Source organism: Lycorma delicatula, chromosome 3 (assembly GCF_047948215.1).
Source record: "Lycorma delicatula isolate Av1 chromosome 3, ASM4794821v1, whole genome shotgun sequence".
NCBI lineage: Eukaryota > Metazoa > Arthropoda > Insecta > Hemiptera > Fulgoridae > Lycorma > Lycorma delicatula.
The window spans coordinates 32906293-32929430 of NC_134457.1; the positions used below are offsets into that span (position 1 = coordinate 32906293).

Genomic DNA, 23138 nt, shown 5'->3' on the forward strand with positions numbered 1-23138 from the left:
ACTTGAAATGGCATCAACAACTTACGTAATGAGCACACATGGGCAGAAGTAAATTCTCAAGAAACGGCGGAAGGCAATTTTCAACAGTTACTTAGCATCAATTTATAGTGCGACCTTAGTCACAATCAGCTGTTTACAAAGTTCATATTACCTAGCCGCTTAAAATTCTGAGGTCTACTTACACTTTCTTTAAGATTGCCACAGCAGCTTGAAAATGTTCCTTTAGCGCAGAGACGCCAAGTATACTTCCAGCACGATCGCCCCACCACCACTTCTCTTGCGCCGTTTCCACTTGTTTGAATCATCATTTCGCTGATAAATGAATCAGTCGTAGAGGTTTACATTCCTGTCCACAAATATCGCCTGATCACCTACAGATTTTTGCGTCTGGGTATGGATGAAAAATATTGTACAAAAAACAAAAATAGATTTTTGTGAGGAATTAATTGTCCGCACTATGCATGCAGCTGAGCACTTAAGGACAGCCATGAACAACTAAAAAGAGCAAAAAATGCAGTAGAGAAGCATGCCAAGAAATGTGCTGAAAATGGCGGGCTCAATTTTTAACATTTATTACAAACTGGCATGAATAATGCATTTTGGCTTAGTGTACTGTTTCTAAATATATTTCTAACTTTTCTAACTTTTTTTTTGTTTTATCCAACGTACCTTAGCCATTTTGTTAAAATCAGCTTTTCTACAAGTTCAATTAAAATGTTTTAATTGTTTATTACCCATACAACAAAGTTATTGGATGTCAAACATAAAAAAAAAGTTTTTTACCCCAATTTATTGGTTTTCATTCCAGATTTCTTAAAAATTCCTGCAGATACAGTTTTGAGACCTACTTTATTCTATTTTCCAGGTCAAACCCCAGAATAAGTCACTAATTTTCCCCTTAATTAACGTGCTAAAAATTTCAGTACGACCTCATTTCACCAGGGTAGCTAAAATCCAAGTTTTCACTACTCATAACTCGATTATTCCACTATTTTCCATTTCTATTATTTTCACGAGAAGAATTGGTTATGAAAGTCCCGGGAGAACTTCGTGATACACCTGCGCGCGCGCGCACACACACACACACACACGCACGCGCGCGCGCCCACACACACACACACACACACACAAACACACACACACACACATATATATATGCAGTATAATACAATTATATGTACAAATCTACATTTTTTCGATTCTTCAGTCAGGCAAATCTTTAAAACCTTAAATTACTAATAATTAATACTAAATAACTAATAACTAATACTTTAACTAAATAACTAATTAATTTTGAAACAAACAGAACTATAGGAAAAAATAACTTTTTTGTAAATTTTATTTGTTTTCACCATTTCAATCAGTGTTACATTTCAATAAGAGACTTACATATATTCACAAATGTGTTTTTTTAAATAAAAAAGGCTATTTGGTGAGCCAACCGCTGATCTGTAATATTAGTATGCTATGTATTTTTAAATGAGTAAAAGTAAGAATCGTTAAATAACAGAAATATTTGTTTAATAAAAATCCACTTAGATCATTTATTCATTATTTAATATAGCAATTTATTTTTTACGCTTCAATTGTTGTTCATGACTGGTAGATTTTGAGGAAAATCTACCATTATTCTTATTTTGAGAAAAAATTAAAATATCCATTTTTGAGATAAAATCTAATCATAGATTCTGATTTTAAATAAATTTCTAGCCACTTCGATGTAAAATTTTACTCGGGTTTTTATTTTAAAATGACAAAATTCCTACAGAATTATTTGTCTATTTTATTCGTTTTTTTTTGTATGAAAGTTGGATAATCAATAAATTTACATAACGAATAATATGTTTTATATTTTAGAAACCTTCAAACGTAAAATGAAAGATCTTATTTGATCCCTCATTCATATTTATGTAATCAACGGATATCGCCATAAAAGTAATAAAGAGTTCGAAAGAAAAATTCCAAAACAATAGAATAAACCTTTAGTTAATAAAACTGCTTAATTTTTAAGCCTTGCATAAAGCTTAAAATTAAACTCTGCCATAATGATGACATTAAAAATTATAACCCTCATAATCTTTTTAGATTAAAAAGTATTTTCATTTTTATTTATGATAACTAATTCTCACATCAGTAAGTTGGCGCTGAAAAATTAAAAACTCGAAACTTTTTAAATCTATTATCTACGGGAACAAATATTATGAAAATAGATTCTTAAAATATGTTTATATTTTAATGCCTAATCCAGAATTGATTCAGTGTTAACTATTCACATACTTTTACATACAGATTGAATTAATATTATGTAGTAGTTGTATATAGGCTGTTTGCATACTCTTCCGCAAAACAATGAGCTGGTGCTTTCTTTATTTAATGTTTTAGTTTCCAGAAGAAATAGAAAAAATAAAAATTTTTACTCTAATGTCAATGTATACTAGATACAGAAACACAGTGTTTTAATTTAATTCATCTGCTCCATGACGAGTACTAGTTTTTCATTTGTATAAAACATATTTATATTTTTTATTTTATGGATTTATGTGTGAATCTATAAAATATTTGGATAATAAATAATAAAAAACATTAAAAATAAAAATCACTTTCGGCGCGCCGAAAGGCAGAGGTAGATTTCACCGGTGCTAAGTAGGGAATAAAAAAAGATTTCCACCTTAAAGTAAATAAAAACTTCAAATTTATTCAATACGAAAATGGTTGCTTGTGAAAAAAAGATTGGCATATTTAGCATACGACAAGCCCCATCTTCTTACAATTCCAGCAATATTTTGGCCACCCCTGGCCAAGAGTTGGGTTGGTCATATCAAAAATTGTTTCAGAAAAAAGTTTTAGGTAATGTTTAGAGGACTAACGACCAAAAACTGATACGATAATCAGTTTTTGTACTGATAAGAGGAAGGTATGATTTTTTTTTATCTTCGAAATCCCATTTTTTCGATCCCCTAATCCAAAAGTTGATGATTCAAAAGATAAGTTTTAGGCCTTATTCAAAGAATAGTAGGAACTTTAAACGAATTCGATATTTTACTTAAGAAAGTTATAGCAATATTTTTTTTTGGAAAAGCCCCCTTATTCAACCCCATGGTCCGATTTTGCTCATTATGTGTCAAATTCATTATTATGTATCAATTTTAAAGTGATAAGCACAAAATGACGGCAGTTATCGTATCCACAAGAAAGTGAAATATATATATATAAAATTTTGAACTGACGGTGGTTTTGGGGTCTGAAAGATGTGAAACGCGAAGATTTGTCGCAATTTTCCGAAAGTCGAATCTTAGTACCCATTACAAAAGATACGGGCGATGATAACGCCGAAGTGTTTTTCGACCAGAAAAACCTAATAAAAACAATTACAATAGGTAGGTTTCTTTTGAAATCTACCTAAAACCATAAAGTGGACCCAAGAAAACAATTTAGAGTTGCTAAATATCCACATCCTACATAATATTTTTGATAACTTTAAATGAGTACAAATATCGAAACAAAAATGTGATGCTTCAGTTTGTCAAAAAAATAAAAAATAAAATGAAGCAATATTAGCAGAAATTGAAAAAAACAATTTGTTATCTAAAATTCCAATTTCGCCGAGAACATAAGAAAATGCCGGACATGAAGTGCTCGTCAGTTTTTCAACGAAATATCACTGGTTTGGATATCAGCTGATACTGTTTCTTTTATAGGAAAATAAACCAACGAAATAAAGAAATTTTGATACGCAATAAAAAATTAGAAAGTAAGTTGTGTATATTTGAATTTCATTTATTTATTTTTGGTTGAATTTTTACAAATGTAAACGAAAAAACGTTACGAATAAAAAAACTGTCATGAAACTGCGATAATAACAAATAAAATAATTGCAAAGTTCTTTACGAATAATTTGTGTTTCATTTGCAAATTTTCATGGCATATTCTATAAAGACAGGAGGTGTCCTAATATGTTTGAGATAATAAGACCTGATATATTTCTTGACGATTGAACTCAATTTTGAGCCTACCATATACAATGGGGTAAGTCAATTATTATCTGCAATTTAGTTATATTTCTGTTTATGTTGGTAGTACTGTCGTGTTGCGTAGATGACGCAACACGACATTTAACCGTATAACATTTAAGACTTTCGGTACAGTACGAGAACAGCGTGTTGCCGCAACGGAGTGTCTACGAATAGATTGAAAAATTCAAAAATGGTCGGACAAGTGTTACGCACGACGAAGGAGCCAGATGACCGTTTACCGCCACAAATGAAGAAAACATTGAGCGTGCACGTGACATGGTTTTCATAGACGGACGAGTAACTATCGATGAAGTGGCACATCGTCTGCAAATTAATCACGGTTCTGCCTACGAAATCATCCACAACAGACTTGGGTTTCATAAAGTTTGTGCAAGATGGGTCCCAAAACAACTCACACATTTGCATAACAAACGCGCTTGGACATCTGCCAAAAACATTTGGAAAGCTATCGTAATGAACGGGACATCTTCTTAGACAGAATCATCACTAGTGACGAAACATGGATCCGTCATTACGAGCCGGAGAGTAAACGGCAGAGTATGGAATGGAAACATCCAAATTCTCCCTGCTAAAAAAAAGTTCAAGACCCAACCATCCGCAGGAAAACAGATGCTTACGGTTTTTTAGGACTCACAAGCCCCAGTACTGGAACATTATGAGGAAAGAGGCACGACAATAAACAGTGCGCGCTTACTGCCAAGCTGAAGCCTGCAATTCGAAGGAAAACGCCGAGGACTGCTGTCGAAAGATGTTGTGTTGTTGCACGACAATGCCCGTCCACATATTGCTGCCCACACTGCTGAAACGCTCCAGAAACTAAACTTTGAAGTACTGGCTCATCCTCCGTATAGTCCTGATCTTGCCCCTTCTGACTACTACTTGTATGGTTCACTGAAAAAGGCATTAAGGGCCATCGATTTACCTCGGACGAAACAGTCAAAGAAGAAATTCCATCTGTTCAGTAAATTCATGAGCAATATTTTTACCCCTTATCTGTGGTAGCTGAAAAAATAATAAAATATTCTAAAATGGTGTTACATAGTTATTTTGGAAACTTGTAAATTTATAAAAAAATAAAACTTTAATGTGATTGGTAAACTGTTAGTTTTATAAAATTAAAAAAATTATAAAATCTAATTACTATCAAAAGATAAAATATTGTTATAATGAAAATAATTTCAGAAAACTAGTTTTGTTTTATTATTTTATATCCAGGTTTCATCGAGTGACAAAACTTATATAGTAAAAACGTGCATATGAAAATCAACTAGCAATAAAAATAACTGGAGCCAGGCGTCTGAAGAACATGAAGTGAATGACAAAAGTCAACAAAAAGCAGTTTTGAAAGCCTAAGCCACTGTCTACAAAAAATATTCAAAGTAGAAAATGTACCCATCAGGAAGAAATTTACGTGAATGAAAACATTAACAAAAACTTTTTCATGAATTGGCAATTATTTAGTAAATACGACAGAATGTTGGAAATAAATTTCGAAGCTGTAGCAGGACTGATGTAACAGTTGGCAACCTTCAGAATCGCATGAATATTATTTTGTTTCGATTTTCAATCGGATCTATATAGTCAAGGATTTGATAATCCGAATTACTTCAATTCACATACACAAATTTGACTATTGTAAGTACTTCTTCTCAAACGTCTGATTACAACTTTGTCAAATAATCATCAAACCTGAAAGACCCTAGCGCCTCACCAGAGGATGCAGCACGTCATCCAAATTTTACCATTCAACACTTTCTTAACAAATTTAAGTAAGACTTTAAACAGTTGATAATAAAAGAAAGTTAGTTCTTCTTATCTTCGAAACTATATTTTTATGCTTGTAATTTTTGAAAAATAAATAGATAAAACTTAATAAAGCTGTCCGATCATTATTAATTACTTTAAATGTTTGTTTTAAAAACTACCAGAAAAATTCTATAAATTAATTGCTTAAAACTTTTAACAGTATACATAATGCTTAAATATGAATACCAGCTAGAAATTAAAGAGCGGCAGATTACCTGATCGATGCAAGAGTTGATTTTCTAAATTTAGTATTTTTTTTTAATATTCTTCCTCCTAATAAATACAGAAGAATTTAAAAATTACTCGGGAACATTACAGAAAAATTGTTACATCCTTCTCAGTTCTCCAGTTATAAATCCGCCATAAAAGTGTCGCCATAATTTGTACCTTCTATAAGAACTTGCCTTACCCATGAACGTCTTCTATTTTAACTTTTGGCGCTTAAGTAAAAGAAATAAACCAGTCACATAAATTCTCACTATATCTTCTTCCCTCGACATTTTTATTTTCTATGAGAAACACTAAACTACACTATTATAGTCTGGACACGCAACAATGTATACTATGCACTGCGTATATTATCTTCGTAAAAGTTTTAGGTACAACCATATGAACAGTGTGTCACAACTGAATTTATAAATATAAAAGCATATTTATATATTTGTATAATATTTAAAATATTAAATATGAAATAGATGTAATATAAACCTTACCATGACCGGCGTCATAAGTATTATTAAAGAATAGTCTTATTTTAATTAATTAGCATCCCCGTCACAGCTTCGCTAATAAAAAATTACTATTTTTTTAGTAATTATATGTGGACTAATGCTCATGGAGTTATCGCTATTCACAACCGGGTAAAATAGAATGTTTATTTAAAAGATTGGGGTACCAAAAATAAAATTTTTAATAAAATCAGGAGGATAATGAAATTGTTCAAGAACTACGTTGCTCTCAGCTCAACAAAGTCCAGGAGTTTCATCATTTCATTTTTTGATATTGTAATGGTTACATATTTTAATCATGTTACTTATTTGAATATTTTACGAAGACAAATTTCAGGATGTTTTAAGACTCCTTAATTTGAAAGCTGATTTAAGAATCGACATATTTCTCAAAGGTTGAGCTCGATTTTTAGCCGATCAAAAAAACATCGCTTTGCATGTCCTTGAGAACGCTCTCGCACAGATTTACGATAATAAAATCTAACAGACTTGGAATTTCTTCTTCCTATCTTTTACCTCTCCACCTAGGCGTAATCAAAATATTAATACTAAATTGAAAATCAAATCTATGCCAACTATTTGTATTGCTTAACCTGATGGTACTTCTTAGTTTAGTATACAAAAATCTACAGATTGCTATAATGTTCGCAGACAATCAGTTTTTGCGGTTCACCCCCAAATTATATAATGATATTAAATATAGTAAAAATATCATAACCTGAAGAAGTTAATATTCATATCGAAATTCAATATTCCTCAAACCATCAAAACTTTTTACATATGTTAATACTTGTCATTCCCTTAATTTTATTATCAAGGTAATTTTATTTTACAAATTTATTTATTTATATTAAGATAATATTAAAAATTGAACTTTTTTTAGACAATGATATTAAATTTACTTAATGTGTTAACTTTCTGAAGAAGTTGATGACATAGACAATGATCAACACAGACAAAAATATTAAGTTTAGTAAAAGAAGTACCAGATTATTTATTTATAAATTTTTTTAATCTTTTTATTTATGTTTTATATAGTAGGAAGTTTGGTGCGTTTTGAACGGGAGTAAGCATTCCGGGTCGTAAGAAATCTACGGTTAAATTTCGTAATAATTGGTTTAATAGTTTTCGCGGTTATCGGAAACAAACAAAGAAGACGGTTTCTCCTTATATAGAAGTTAATTATAATGGAAGTAATTAACCTAATAATAGCCTATAAAATCAATATATTGTTTTATTAATTAATAGAAGATAATAATAGATTATGGTTTTTGTAATTCTACGTAAGTTTATTAACCAAGCTACTCCGTGGCGCGAATAGTAGCGTCTCGGCCTTTCCTCCGGAGGTCCCGGATTCGAATCCCGGTCAGGCATGGAATTTTCACACCCGATCGTTCATCGCATTCTCTCAAGCATTATTTAACGATGGACACGGAGGTTAAAAAAAAAAATCAAATACAAACTTATTAAAAAAAAAACAAATTTAACAATTTATCTTGCGCAGGCTATCCATTATATTATTAGCGAATACTGTTTGCGTATAATTAGCTTTATTTGTTGTTTTGATAATATTATATAATGAACGAGAGGTCCACCTCATGAATTTCTCATTCTCTTATAACTTTTGTTAAAAATATTACTATAGCAAAGATTTTTAATAAGATTGACTGTATTCTTATAAAAGTAGGCACGGATTTTACAAACTTTGTACAAGAAAGTTCAGTAAATTTTATATTTTACTTTGACGAGAAAAAAACACGACACCAAAGGTAATGTTTAATGAATATTTAAAGAACCTCTTCTTTTACAGCAAGTAGCACAAGCATCATGATATAATATAATATATGAGTCTTAAAAAGTAAAGTATCTGTTTTAGTAAATTTTTGCATTTTATATTTCTTCATAGAAATTATATAAATTCTTACATTAATAATAACGTAACAATTCATTTGTATATGAAAAAAAAAATTTAACGGAAACATTCACTTTTAAAAGATATAGTTTATAAACTGAGCGTTTCAACTTCATCCTGATTTTTCTGTTTACTACTTAATTGAAAATGTTAAAAATATGCAATCTATGAAGAAACACTTTTTACCCAAGATTAGCTGTTTATGTTGATACTACAATTTCTGAGTTTATTGGTAGGAAAACCTTTTTTTCTTGAATGATTAGTACAATATCGTAATTAATTCTTCATATTTAATTGAAATAATATTTTTAAAAAAAGTTGTATAATTTAGTTTCAATATTATTCAACATAAAATAAAAAAATATACAATAAGTAAGTATTTACCATAACCGATTCTTTGTTAAATCACAAAAATAATTGTTGATATCTTTAAATACATTTTTATCTTTTTTTGTTGTTGATGGATTCGTTTATTTACAACCAGCTTCCACAATGAAGCTGTAGTAAGTAGTATAAAAGAGTATTACTTGAAATAGGATTTTCTAATGATAATTTTCAAAAAAATTAATTTGAATAAATATAAGAAAACAAGTAACTATGACATAACTTGATAATATTTGATAGTGTCTGAGAACATAGTTAAATAAAATTTAAATGGAGAACTAATACATATCTTCTTACCATTATTCAAGTCGCATACGTAAATAGAACAATAAATGTAACATTATCTTTAAGATAACAATAGATAAATAATAAACGTAAGCATCCATAAATTTGAGTAACCGAAAATAAACCAAAAAACAATTATTAGAAGTGTAACAGTCCATAAAGTACATGTGGTCTTTTCAACTTCCTAAAATCATCACTGTTGTCCAGTAAATTCAAAGCTAGATGATTAACATACGTCTTCAGCCTGGACACATATCCCGAAACTAGGCGTTCAACGTTTACTCGGATGTGTGGAATTCATATGTATCGTATTATATAGGAATGAGCACTGAAGCAAGGATTTCACTACAAAACCCTTTCTAGTCGAGCCAGCCAAGATCTCCTTCGAATAGTTTGTCCTTTTATCCTTTTCTACCTTTATCCTTCATATTATGTTCCATAGCATTTTATTCTAGAATCGTTGGATTATCTCCGCATTTCTGTTACTGGTTGTTCCCTATAGTTCGAGATGGTAAGTCCATGCCACCTTCAAGAAACCTTCTAAAGCCTTCTAAACCTTGTTAGGCAAAGAAGGCTATCTCTTATTCAACATCCAGGTGATCCTTTTAAGCTAAAAGTCAAGCAACCTCCTTTTCATCCCTTACCTCTAAGTTAAACAGCGACCAAGGTATACGCCTTTTCTTTTTCCTGTTTAGCGTCAGGAAATTACCGTTCAGAGGATGAACGAGGATGATATATATGAGTATAAATGAAGTGTAGTCTTGTAGAGTCTCAATTCGACCATTTCTGAGATGTGTGGTTAATTGAAACCCAACCACCAAAGAACACCGGTATCCACGATCTATTATTCAGATCCGTATAAAAATAACTGACTTTACTAGGACTTGAACGCTGGATCTCTCGACTTCCAAATAAGTTGATTTGGGAAGACGCGTACACCACTAGACCAACCCGGTGGGTTAAGGTGGTATAAGCCATTCTTTCTTTTTCCTGTTTAAGATGATATGTATGAGTGTAAATGAAGTATAGTCTTGTACAATCTCAGTTCGACCATTCCTGAGATGTGTGGTCAATTGAAACCCAACCACCAAAGAAGCACCGGGTATCCACGATCTAGTATTCAAATCCGTATAAAATTAACTGACTTTACTAGGACTTGAACGCTGGAACTCTCGAATTCCAAATCGTAAGGTCAACCATATTTTTTTCTAGCCTTACCTTTTCCTGTTTAGCCTTCGGTAATTACCATTCAGATAATTCATCAGAAGAAGTATGAGGATAATATGTATGAGTGTAAATGAAGTGTAGTCTTTTACAGTCTCAGTTCGACCATTCTTCAGATGTGTGGTTAACTGAAACCCAACCATCAAAGAAACCCACCGGGTTGGTCTAGTGGTGAACGCGTCTCCAAATAAGCTGATTTGGAAGCCGAGAGTTCCAGCGTTCAAGTTCTAGTAAAGCCAGTTATTTTTACATGGATTTGAATGCTAGATCGTGGATACCGGTGTTCTTTGGTGGTTGGGTTTCAATTAACCACACATCTCAGGTATGGTCGAACTGAGAATATACAAGACTACACTTCATTTACACTCATACATATCATCCTCTGAAGTATTATCTAAACGGTAGTTACCGGAGGCTAAACAGAAAAAAAAGAAAGAACCATCAAAGAACAACGTTATCCATGATGTAATATTCAAATCCATATATATGCAACTGCCTTTACTAGGACTAGAACGCTGGACCTCTTGACTTCCAAATCAGCTGATTTGAGAAGGTGCGTCCATCACTAGATCAAACCGGTGGGTTAAATTCTCCTACCTAAAAAACATCTGTTTTACTATATAATATATTGAAAAATATTTCTTATTGACATAAATAACTCATCACTTTACTTGGGGGATCTATTGTAGGCCGGTTTTGAAACTAATTGGGGAAAATAATACACGACTCCAATTGGTTACGATTATTGTTGGTAAACCGGAAGATTTTTAGTCAATATTTTTGATTTTCAATGCCCTTAAGAATAATCTGTTAGACCCCACCCTTTTCACTGAAAGCTTTTGAGTTACATATGTCTGGGTGTGCTTAAATTAAACGCTTCTTGTACTTAATTTTTAAATGCTCATACTTATCTCATGCATATAATTTTATTTTTAAATTACTTTAAAATTTTCGTTTTGTAAATTCTACAATACATATATAGGCAGTAGTGGTTATAAAATAAATGTTAAAACATTATTTGTAATCTTACAACAGTAACAGAAATAGAGTCTAACAACACAACTATCATAATGAATGAAAATATTATTCAGTGTTGCCTTATTTTTAATGAGAATAAAATAAACAAGCGAGTAAAAAGAAAACTGTAGTACTATTAATTAAGAGAGCGGATAATAATGGCACAGACGAAGAACATGATTTAATTTTAGAGATAACCGAAAGATTAAACTAAAGTAAAATGAATTTTTAATAGATTTTTCACAATCTTAAAAGTATTCGCGCGACATGAATTCAGTGTAATTGCAGATAAAACCGCGGTAAGCTACTGTTTACCGCGGTTTTATCTGCAACAGTAGTTAAAAAATCACAACTGCTGTGCACAGCGTACTTACCCATCTACACAACAGTATCAGGTAAAAACGGAATACACTATAAAATATTATTCTACCTTTTCAGAATTACTAGTAGAAAAAAATAAATAGGTCAACCAGATTGAGATCCTCAAGATAATTTACTACGAGATAAGCAAAGTTTCCTTGTTATTACCAAAAGGAGCAGTAAAGAAAAATGTTAATTGTAAAGATAGTACGTTGACGGTAACCAATGACTGGTAGAAATTTATTGCGCGATATACTTATTTAATTTATTCTAATGATAGTATTTCTTTGCAGCGATAGTTTCGTCGTCTAGATTAAAACTTATAAGAAAAAAACAGCCATATTCTCAAAAGCTTACTGTTTATACTTCGTATTTATTATTATTTTTTTAAATCAATTTTATATTCTCATGGAAATTTATTCAGTGTTATTTTTCTACTAATAAGAATATTTTAGTAGAGAATCTCTAAGCTTTAGAAGTTTACGTATACGTTAATTTTAATTCCATTTTATTCAATTACGCAAAGTAATGATAAGATGTATTTTTAAAAGGTAGCCATTTTTATTGAGTTTTGATTATAGCTTCTATAAAAAAAAAAATGTATATTAGAAATATGGAAATAATTGAATAATTTGTATTCACTATCGTAGTTAAATACTCGTATATCTTTATAGTGTTAAATTAATTTGATATAAAAGAAAAAAATATACACCCCAACGGAAAATAAATTGTAATATTTGGAATTATTAATATATCACAATTTTTAATTTATTATCTTTTCTATGATCTTAGTCCATATATATATATATATATATATATATTTATTTATTTATTTATTATTGAAAAATAATTCATGGTTTATTATGTAATATATACTTAAGTAAATTAATTGGTCAGCTTAAAAAAAAAAATTAATAAATAATATTTCATTCGTTCGTAAACAATTAGTAATATAAATACGTTTTTAATCTACAAAACCTTTGTTCAAAAACATCCAATGAAATTATTATATGTTTTTTTTTTGTAGAAAACAATGATGTAATCTCAGAAAAAATAAAATGGACATTATTAAAAAAATTAAAAATTCAAAGTAGACAAAAACAATTAGATGAAACGCTGTTCTCGAGGCACAAAAATCATACTGGTTACTTTTACCTACAACATTAAATTTTCGATGGAATTTGTCGTGAAAACGGCGAATATTTCATTTTAAAAATTCCTAACGAATCGAGTCAAATCCTTTTGAATGCTATTAGAGATAAGATTAATGTCAAAAGTATGTACTAGGAATTCTGGTGTGCTTACCGAACTGATGCACTGGAAATGAAAGGGTTTCGCCATATACTGTGAATCATCAGTATCATTTCGTTGATCCTCACAGCGGTGCTCATACTCAAATAACTATTCCCTTGAGGGGGTCACTGAAGTCGCGGAATAAAAAGGAGGGGAGTACTGCCAGGTACTACGAGGAATCCTAATTTACCTAATTCATATGATATCGCATGTTAAAGCATGAGAAGCCGTTCCAGAAATTACCGGTGCAATAAGGGATACCTGACTGATGAAGTCGCCATTTAGCAGTGAATAACTAAATTTTTCGTTGATTTACTGCAGAAGCAAATAAATTAACCATGAAAAAAAAATTAGTTTGAAAAAGCAACCGATCTGACGGGAATAAGTGGTGTCCGGAATTCGATAGTATTCATTACATTCATTAGGAAATAACGAAAAAAAACTTTTTTTTTATTTTTTGCCAATTCTCAAAAAAATGTAAAATTCTATTATTTCTTATTTCAGTTACGCTCTGATGAATTAGTCAGTCATAAACTATTAATCTACAAAAAATAAAATAATAAAGTAGAAAAAGGATCAACATACCTGTAAGTGTCGAGCATGTTCTACTAGAAATCTATCATCACTACTGTATGTCGTTAATCCAACTGTCAGTAAATGATAATCTTTACGCCTTATCCACGATACCTGAAACAAATTTAAAAAAATATATATATATTTTAAATATTCATTTAACTATTTTTTTTATTTCTATAAAACAATAATTTTATTATATTTTTAAATGACTAGTTGATTTAAAATAAAATGAAAGAGGTATGCTAAACAGTCATTGACATAAATTAAAAACAAGTAAACATTCAAAACCGTTCATAAAAAGTTATACTTAAAATTAAAAATATAAAACAATTACCAATTAACAATAAATAAAAATGAATAAATATCAAAATAAAAATTACTTAGAAATATTATCAAATGATTATATCTTTATATTATACATCATTCGTTCTCAAAGTGAGCGATAACGGCCCCTTGTGGGCCCTGGAGGCCTTCAGGGGGCGGTAGAAGACCTACAGAAAATTGGGGGCGTTCAGGCGGTCTCGGAAGGCAATGGCTGATCAAAAAAAAAAACAAAAATTATGTTTTGCTGATATTTCAAACTAAAATAAAGTACATACTACATTAGTACAAAAAATTAAAGGGACACCTATATTTTATGATTAAAAATGATTGTATTCAAACTACTTTAATTTTGCAACCAAGAGGCTTAGAAAGATGAATAAAAAAAATTAAAGCTTGAATACTCTACTTTTTGACAGTATACTTCAGATTTCAAACAAGTTAAAAAAAAATCATCGAGAGAAAAGTTTTTCTTCGTGTTTGATCGAACGCATGGGAAAAACTAAATTTTTTACTGCCTTCAAATCGTTTAAAGCTTAAGACTTCAGCTTTAATTTCTTTTTTGTATATCTCTCTATCATTTTTCTGCACCAAAATTTTCCACTTTAAAAAAAAAGGCCACTTCATCCTTTAATACTGCATATCTCCTGATCAAAATAACCTATTGATACAAATAAATATGGAAGTTAAAGTTTTAAGTTTTGATCTAACTATATAGATACAATTGTAATTTTTTTGAAAGAAACTACTAAAAATACTTCCCAATATGATTAATATGCGTTTTAACTGCTATCATTTAAAATAAAATGTAAGTTTCAACTCAGAAATTGGATATACCACATTTAAAAACAATAACTGCAATTGCTGTTTTTAAAAGCGCATCTTAAAAACAGTAATTGCAATTATTTTTAACAGATGGTAAGTTTAACAATTTTGGGGGCACTAGAAAATGTTTAATTCTCAGTCTGGACGGTGGGCGAAAGTTTGAGAATCAATGTTGTAAATAAAAATACGATTACATTTTAATTGTTAAGATATAATTATAGATTAATTATATCTTTATTTTATATATTTTATAGAAAAATTAATATAGAAAAAAGTCAGTCTGAGTTCTTGCTTTCAGTGATTTAATATTTACAAGCTAACTAAATTTAAGCTTTTGATGGCGATTGCCTAAAATGATAATAGTTACGTATTATTACTCTCGTTCTATTAACAGAGCTTTTATTAGTATTTTTTATTTCTTAATTAATAATATTTACGGCAATATATTGTTGTAATCCAAGGCATTAGGAACGAAAGTAAAGGAATTTCTGGGTATTTTTTTATTTATTGAGACTTAATATTATAACGTTATTCCTTTTTTTATTAAATATAATAATATTTACTTTTTTATTTACAATTTCCTCATTACTTCTGATGATGATTGTTTAGTAATTGAAATGACCATCTACAATAAAATTTTAAATAAAAATTATTTAAGCGGTTTTTGTAAGGTTTCTTGTTTTACAATTTACTAAATATATAATCCTAATTCATATTTGCAAACACTGAATGTAATATCATATCAAAATAAAATTATGTATAGAATTTAATCACGTTATTATTATAATGTAAATTACAAATTATGAGAAAAGTTTTAAATAAGTAATTCGTAGAGCCGTACAAATAAAAATATCTTAAAAAATATATTTTACTTAAAAAACCATATCAATTTAAATATGAGCAAGAATGTTCTAAAAAGTAGTGAGAAGTGTTGCAATATAAGGTAAAATATTGTTGTAGTTTAGGACAATACAAACTATAGAAAGGATTTTTTTTTTGGGAGTTAATATTACAAAAGGATGCTTATGATCATTAGGACAAAAGATTTAATGAATAAGGAAGTATTCAACAGAGATTAGGGGATGAAAAGCTTTTTAAAGAATTTTGGAAGGAGAAGAGACAAACTAATTGGAAAAATACTCCCCTACTATAACCTTATCAAGGGGAAAATAATAGGGAAATATAAAAGGGAGAAAATCATATAGTAGAGATCAAATCTGGAATATATAACGCAGATTATGAAAGACATGCATTGCCACTAAGTAAGTTAATTGGAGAAGAAAAAAGAAAAACAAAGGAAGTGGAAGGAGCTGTCAGTTACCCTTACATCAGAAAGTATAAATCTTATTCAGATTCAATAAAATATGTATGTTTAATACGAATACATAGATGTGAGCAACTTCTATTGCTTGAAACCCATTTAAAACTGATACAACATTCCAGTAACGGTAAACGGAACTTAAATGCAACGATATTAAATCCCAAATAAAATTGTGATATCATATCAAATAAAGATCAAATAAAATAATTAGGACTGTGTATACACAGTCCTAATTATTTTATTTGGGATTTAATATCGCTGCATTTAATTGGTAGAAAAATATTTTTTATTTAAGTTATGTTTCAAATTTCAAAACTGATATAATACCAAATATTAAAGCCAGAGGAATTTAGATTTAAGCTCGATATGGTTTTAATAGGAAAAAATTTACAGCGTATGAAAAGGATGCTTAGGAAGTGCGGTGGACTCCACAGTACTCACACCCACACAAATACCCCAAAAATACATCTCATAAACCCTGACATGCACTTATAAATTACTCACTATAACCGAGGACAAATGATTATGTTTTTTTAATACAAAATACTATATCAGATTTTATTATTTAATTATATAATCAACTAAAATAGATAATAGAAGCAACTTTAAAAAAAAAATCTGATGTGGATACCACATCAGAACTTCCTTGTCCGCCTATTAAATTATAAATATTTTTTAGATATTTATATTTTTTATTACATTTTCCTATTTTTTTTATTACTGAACTTTTTTTACAATAGAAGTTAACAAGAACAAGAACTTACAGCAGTCCTAAATCCGAAATTTCAACATTCATTTCATTTCATTTTAATCGCCCAGGCGATTTTCTCGTAAACTACGCACAATACAATAAAATTACCTTAACAAACGTTACTCAGATTGGAGAGGCACACCTCACGGTGACCTTGTATTTGACCCTGATCTTATTTCAAGGTTTAACATGATTTCTTTCAAATGGAATGGCCTATTTTTGACCCCACCAATGGAAAGAGCAGACAATTTTACATTGAAATATCTGGTCACACATATAACTTGATCTCATAACAGATTCAGGTAACTTAAATGAAGTTATTCAGTTAAAAATTGATATTTAAATTATTACAACATGGCTTTCCACTCCATAAATGGTTTTCCAAAATAGTACCATTTCTTTTTCTGAACACAAATCTTCCATTCCTTCAAATTAAGAACAGAATTTACATACTTTAGGAGTTCTTTGGAATAATGCTTCAGACACTTTTCCTAATTGCTCATTCTAATGATTTTAAAAATACACTAAAATATATATTCTGTCCATTATAACAGATGTGTTTGATCCTTTAGGACTCATTGGTCCTATTGTTTTCTCACATAAACATTTTATGCAATTGTTGTGCCAACTTAAAATTAATTGGGACGAAATTTACTCAACACGTTGCTAACACAATGGCTCAATTTATACAATCAGTTTTATTTGATTGAATCAATTAAAATAAATCGTTCCATCAAACGTAACATTGATAGTAGAATTAATTCTATTCAAATTCATAGATTCTCTGATGTCTCTAAAAAAGACTATAGCTGTTGTATTTACATACCAATTATATATGCCAACCATACAACTTCTTCTAATTTACTTTATTTTAAATCAAAATTAGAACCCTTAAAACAAACTACACTACAAAGACTTGAACTTTGTGGTTTTATTTGAACAATAAACAATGTCGTTTATTGTTAAAGGTAGTTGCTGCCTTAAACATACATTTCGATGAGATATACTAATACAGATTCTACAATAGCACTACATTGGATTCCTGAACAACCATCTAATTGGAAAGTATTTGTCAGCGATAGAATTTCTGATATTCAACAGAATTTCTGATAATCCAGCAGAAGTACTGTCTGGAGATTTTACACCAAGTAAATTACTTGAGATGTCACTTTGGTGGCATGGTCCTCAATGGCTTTCACAATTTTCTTTCCATTGGCCAAAAGATAATAATATTACTTTTAATAACTGTAGCATGAAATCTGAATGTTTAATAGAAAAACGCAAAAATATAGTAATATCATTTGTATCTACTGTTGTATTCGATTATACAAAACGATTTTCTTTACTACAATGCTAAATCAATTAAAACGGAACGAGTAATTGGTTCCCTAATTACAAAAAAATTAAATCATACTCTTTTAACTTTTTTATTCAACAATCACAACACATGCATTTTAGTAACGAAATAATAATCTTAAAAACAATCACACTATTTCTAATCATAGCAAACTTATATCACTTGATCCATTTCTGGATAATATAGGCTTACTTCCTGTAGGAGGTAGATTACAACAGTTTGTATTACATTGCCATGTTAAACATCCTCTTATTTTACATCCAAATGCAAATTTTACAAAACCGATTATTAATGCTGAACATTTGCGTCTTTTACTTCGGGTGTTTAATTAACACATCATTCTTTACGTCAGAAATATTGGATTATAAATGGTAAGAAAATTATTTCTTTTCATTTGTAAATGTACGATATACTTTCGATATAATGCAAAAATCCAGGTACAATCAATTACCATCTTTCAGAGTTATTCCCCTCCTCTATGAAACATGAGACCTTGCCATTGGTGAGGGGGCTTGAGTGCTCAGGGATACAGAGTAGCTGGACCGAAGGTGCAACCATATCGGAGAGTATCTGTTGAGAGCCAGACTAAGGAATGATTCCTGAAAGAGGGCAGCAGCTCTTTCAGTAGTTGTTAGGGGCGTGAGTCAGGACGACTTAAACGGCCGTATCAAAATCACTCAGTCCTCTGAGTACTGCGCAGCTGAAAGCAATGGAAAACTACAGCTGCTTTTTTTCCAAGAAAATGTGGCTCTCTGCATTTTCACATAGCAATAATGGAGGCGCCTTCCTTGGTAAAATATTCCGGAGGTATAATAGTCCCCCGTTCGGATCTCCGGGTGGGGACTACTAAGGAAGGGGTCACCAGAAAATTAAAAAATAACATTCTACGAGTCGGAGCGTGGAATGTTAGAAGCTTGAAAAAGGTTGGTAGGCTAGAAAATTTAAAAAGGGAAATGGGTAGGACAAATGTGGATATAGTAGGAATTAGTGAGGTTCGGTGGGAAGAGGAAGGCGACTTTTGGTCAGGTGATTTTAGAGTAATTAACTCAGCGTCAAATAATGGGCAGGCAGGAGTAGGTTTCGTGATGAACAAGAAGATAGGGAGGAGAGTGGAGTATTTCAAAACGCATAGCGATAGAATCATTGTAATAAGGATAAAATCAAAACCTAAACCGACAACGATTGTTAACGTCTATATGCCTACAAGCGCCCATGATGATGATGAGGTAGAGTGTGTATACGAAGAGATTGATGAAGCAATTAAACACGTAAAAGGAGATGAAAATTTAATAATAGTTGGAGATTGGAATGCAAGCATTGGAAAAGGCAAGGAAGGAAATATAGTGGGTGAATACGGGCTGGGCAAAAGGAATGAAACAGGGGACCGACTTATAGAATTTTGCACGAAGTATAATTTAGTAATTGCCAACACCCAATTTAAAAATCATAATAAAAGAATTTACACTTGGAAAAAGCCAGGCGATAGTGGAAGGTATCAGATAGATTACATCATGGTTAAGCAAAGATTTAGAAATCAACTCGTTGACTGCAAAACTTACCCTGGAGCAGACATTGATAGCGACCATAATTTGGTGATAATGAAATGTAGTTTGGGGTTTAAAAACCTGAAGAAAAGGTGTCAGATGAATCGATGGAATTTAGAGAAGCTTGAGGAAGAGGAGGTAAAGAAGATTTTTGAGGAGGACATCGCAAGAGGTCTGAGTAAAAAAGATAAGGTAGAAAATGTAGAAGAAGAATGGGAGAATGTTAAAAAGGAAATTCTTAAATCAGCAGAAGCAAACTTAGGCGGAATAAAGAGAACCGGTAGAAAACCTTGCGTTTCAGACGATATATTGCAGCTGATGGATGAACGTAGAAAATATAAGAATGCTAGTGATGAAGAAAGTAAAAGGAACTATCGGAAATTAAGAAATGCTATAAACAGGAAGTGCAAACTGGTGAAAGAAGAGTGGATTAAAGAAAAGTGTTCTGAAGTGGAAAGAGAAATGAACATTGGTAAAATAGACGGAGCATACAGGAAAGTTAAGGAAAATTTTGGGGTACATAAATTAAAATCTAATAATGTGTTAAACAAAGATGGTACACCAATATATAATACGAAAGGTAAAGTCGATAGATGGGTGGAATATATTGAAGAGTTATACGGAGGAAATGAATTAGAAAATGGTGTTATACAGGAAGAAGAGGAAGTTGAGGAGGATGAAATGGGAGAAACAATAATGAGATCTGAATTTAAGAGAGCATTAAAAGATTTAAATGGCAGAAAGGCTCCTGGAATAGACTGAATACCTGTAGAATTACTGCGCAGTGCAGGTGAGGAAGCGATTGATAGGTTATACAAACTGGTGTGTAATATTTATGAAAATGGCGAATTTCCATCAGACTTCAAAAAAAGTGTTATAGTTATGATACCAAAGAAAGCAGGGGCAGAAAAATGTGAAGAATACAGAACAATTAGTTTAACTAGTAATGCATCAAAAATCTTAACTAGAATTTTATACAGAAGAATTGAGAGGAGAGTGGAAGAATTGTTAGGAGAAGACCAATTTGGTTTCAGGAAAAGTATAGGGACAAGGGAAGCAATTTTAGGCCTCAGATTAATAGTAGAAGGAAGATTAAAGAAAAACAAACCAACATACTTGGCGTTTATAGACCTACAAAAGGCTTTCGATAACGTAGACTAGAATAAAATGTTCAGCATTTTAAAAAAATTAGGGTTCAAATACAGAGATAGAAGAACAATTGCTAACATGTACAGGAACCAAACAGCAACAATAACAATTGAAGAACATAAGAAAGAAGCCCTAATAAGAAAGGGAGTCCGACAAGGATGTTCCCTATCTCAGTTACTTTTTAATCTTTACATGGAACTAGCAGTTAATGATGTTAAAGAACAATTTAGATTCGGAGTAACAGTACAAGGTGAAAAGATAAAGATGCTACGATTTGCTGCTGATATAGTAATTCTAGCCGAGAGTAAAAAGGATTTAGAAGAAACAATGAACGGCATAGATGAAGTCCTACGCAAGAACTATCGCATGAAAATAAACAAGAACAAAACAAAAGTAATGAAATGTAGTAGAAATAACAAAGATGGACCGCTGAATGTGAAAATAGGAGGAGAAAAGATTATGGAGGTAGAAGAATTTTGTTATTTGGGAAGTAAAATTTCTAAAGATGGACGAAGCAGGAGCGATATAAAATGCCGAATAGCACAAGCTAAACGAGCCTTCAGTAAGAAATATAATTTGTTTACATCAAAAATTAATTTAAATGTCACGAAAAGATTTTTGAAAGTGTATGTTTGGAGTGTCAATCGTAGTATCTGAGAAGAAAAGATTAGAAGCTTTTGAAATGTGGTGTGCTATAGGAGAATTTAAAAATCAGATGGGTGGATAAAGTGACAAATGAAGAGGTATTGCGGCAAGTAGATGAAGAAAGAAGCATTTGGAAAAATATAGTTAAAAGAAGAGACAGACTTATAGGCCACATACTAAGGCATCCTGGAATAGTCGCTTTAATATTGGAAGGACAGGTAGAAGGGAAAAATTGTGTAGGCAGGCCACGTTTGGAGTATGTAAAACAAATTGTTGGGGATGTAGGATGTAGAGGGTATACTGAAATGAAACGACTAGCACTAGATAGGGAATCTTGGAGAGCTGCATCAAACCAGTCAAATGACTGAAGACAAAAAAAAAAAGAATTATTCCTTCCCGACCATTCTCTACATGCGCAGTACAGTACGGGAGTCCAATTATGATTCGTCATGGCGAGCAGAAGTAAGAACTTAGGTAAATCTTATACAGTACTTTTGATATTCACTGCTAAAGCTATTCACTTAGAATTAGTTTTTGATCTGACTTCACAGCCGTTTATTTACAGAAACGCCATTTATTGCGTATGCGTTTTCCATCACGTAATCTTTGTCTAGTCCTTGTTTCTCAGTTACTCAGTTACTCAGTTATACTTGTGTCCTTGTTTCAATATCTCGGTTACATTTAATTATTCTAAATATTTTATTCGCTGGTTCAATCAAATAAATAAAAGTCTTTATTTCTTTTATAACATAAATTATTTTTATTATACTTTGAACTTGTAATTCATATATATCATTATTGTATCAATTAATTATAAATTCGTAACAAAAACAAGTTGAGTATTTGGAGGCTGGAACTTGACTGATTAACCATAAAGAATTAGACCAATTAAATTTATATAGAGTAACAAAAAAAGTGATAAGTTTTATTTTAAAATTAATAAGTCCTTCATTAATAAAATTTAAGATTTTCTCCTTTTAATAAAAAAAGGAGCAAATGAAACCTGAGTTTTAACATAACTGCCCGCTAAAAATCATATATATATATTTTGTTTAATTTAAAATTGTAAATGAAACTATTACAAACAGTAACATGAATCATATGATTTTTGAAATTACAATAAGTTACATACATGAAAGAATTCATAACGTTGCATTTCAACGGAGTAATAAACAAGTTCAATTGTGAATAAATGAACAATAATATAATTAAATTGTTAATATTTATGTTAGTTGAAATGGTATTTACATTCAATTGTGATATAATATTAACAGTACCCATATAATGGTAAAATATATTAATTAAAAATCTCATAATTGTATTTTGAATTATAATAATTAGCAAATTACTTAAATAAATAATAATACGATTGAATACATTACATTCACATTAATCTTAAATAATAAATAAATCTAGGGAACCTTCAAGATCAGTAAATTATTACTTGTGTCTTATTGCACCTAATACATGAATGAATACATAATCATATAATGTATAATATAGATGTGAAATCATAATTAAATTAGTACAAATATGTAAATTATGTTATAAATATTAATACAATATTAATGAGCATGTAGAGACAATCATATTATAAGAATATATA

The 23138-nt window shown here is 30.6% G+C and overlaps 1 protein-coding gene across 1 annotated transcript in view; it reads right to left on the reverse strand.

Annotated features, from left to right (window-relative positions):
- Positions 1-23138, reverse strand: part of LOC142320867 (limbic system-associated membrane protein-like) — a 1323513-nt gene that overhangs the window by 225608 nt on the left and 1074767 nt on the right. Inside the window, exon 4 of the mRNA XM_075358848.1 lies at positions 13629-13730. Coding sequence (XP_075214963.1) covers positions 13629-13730 — 102 coding nt within the window. The remainder of the gene's footprint in view (positions 1-13628; positions 13731-23138) is intronic.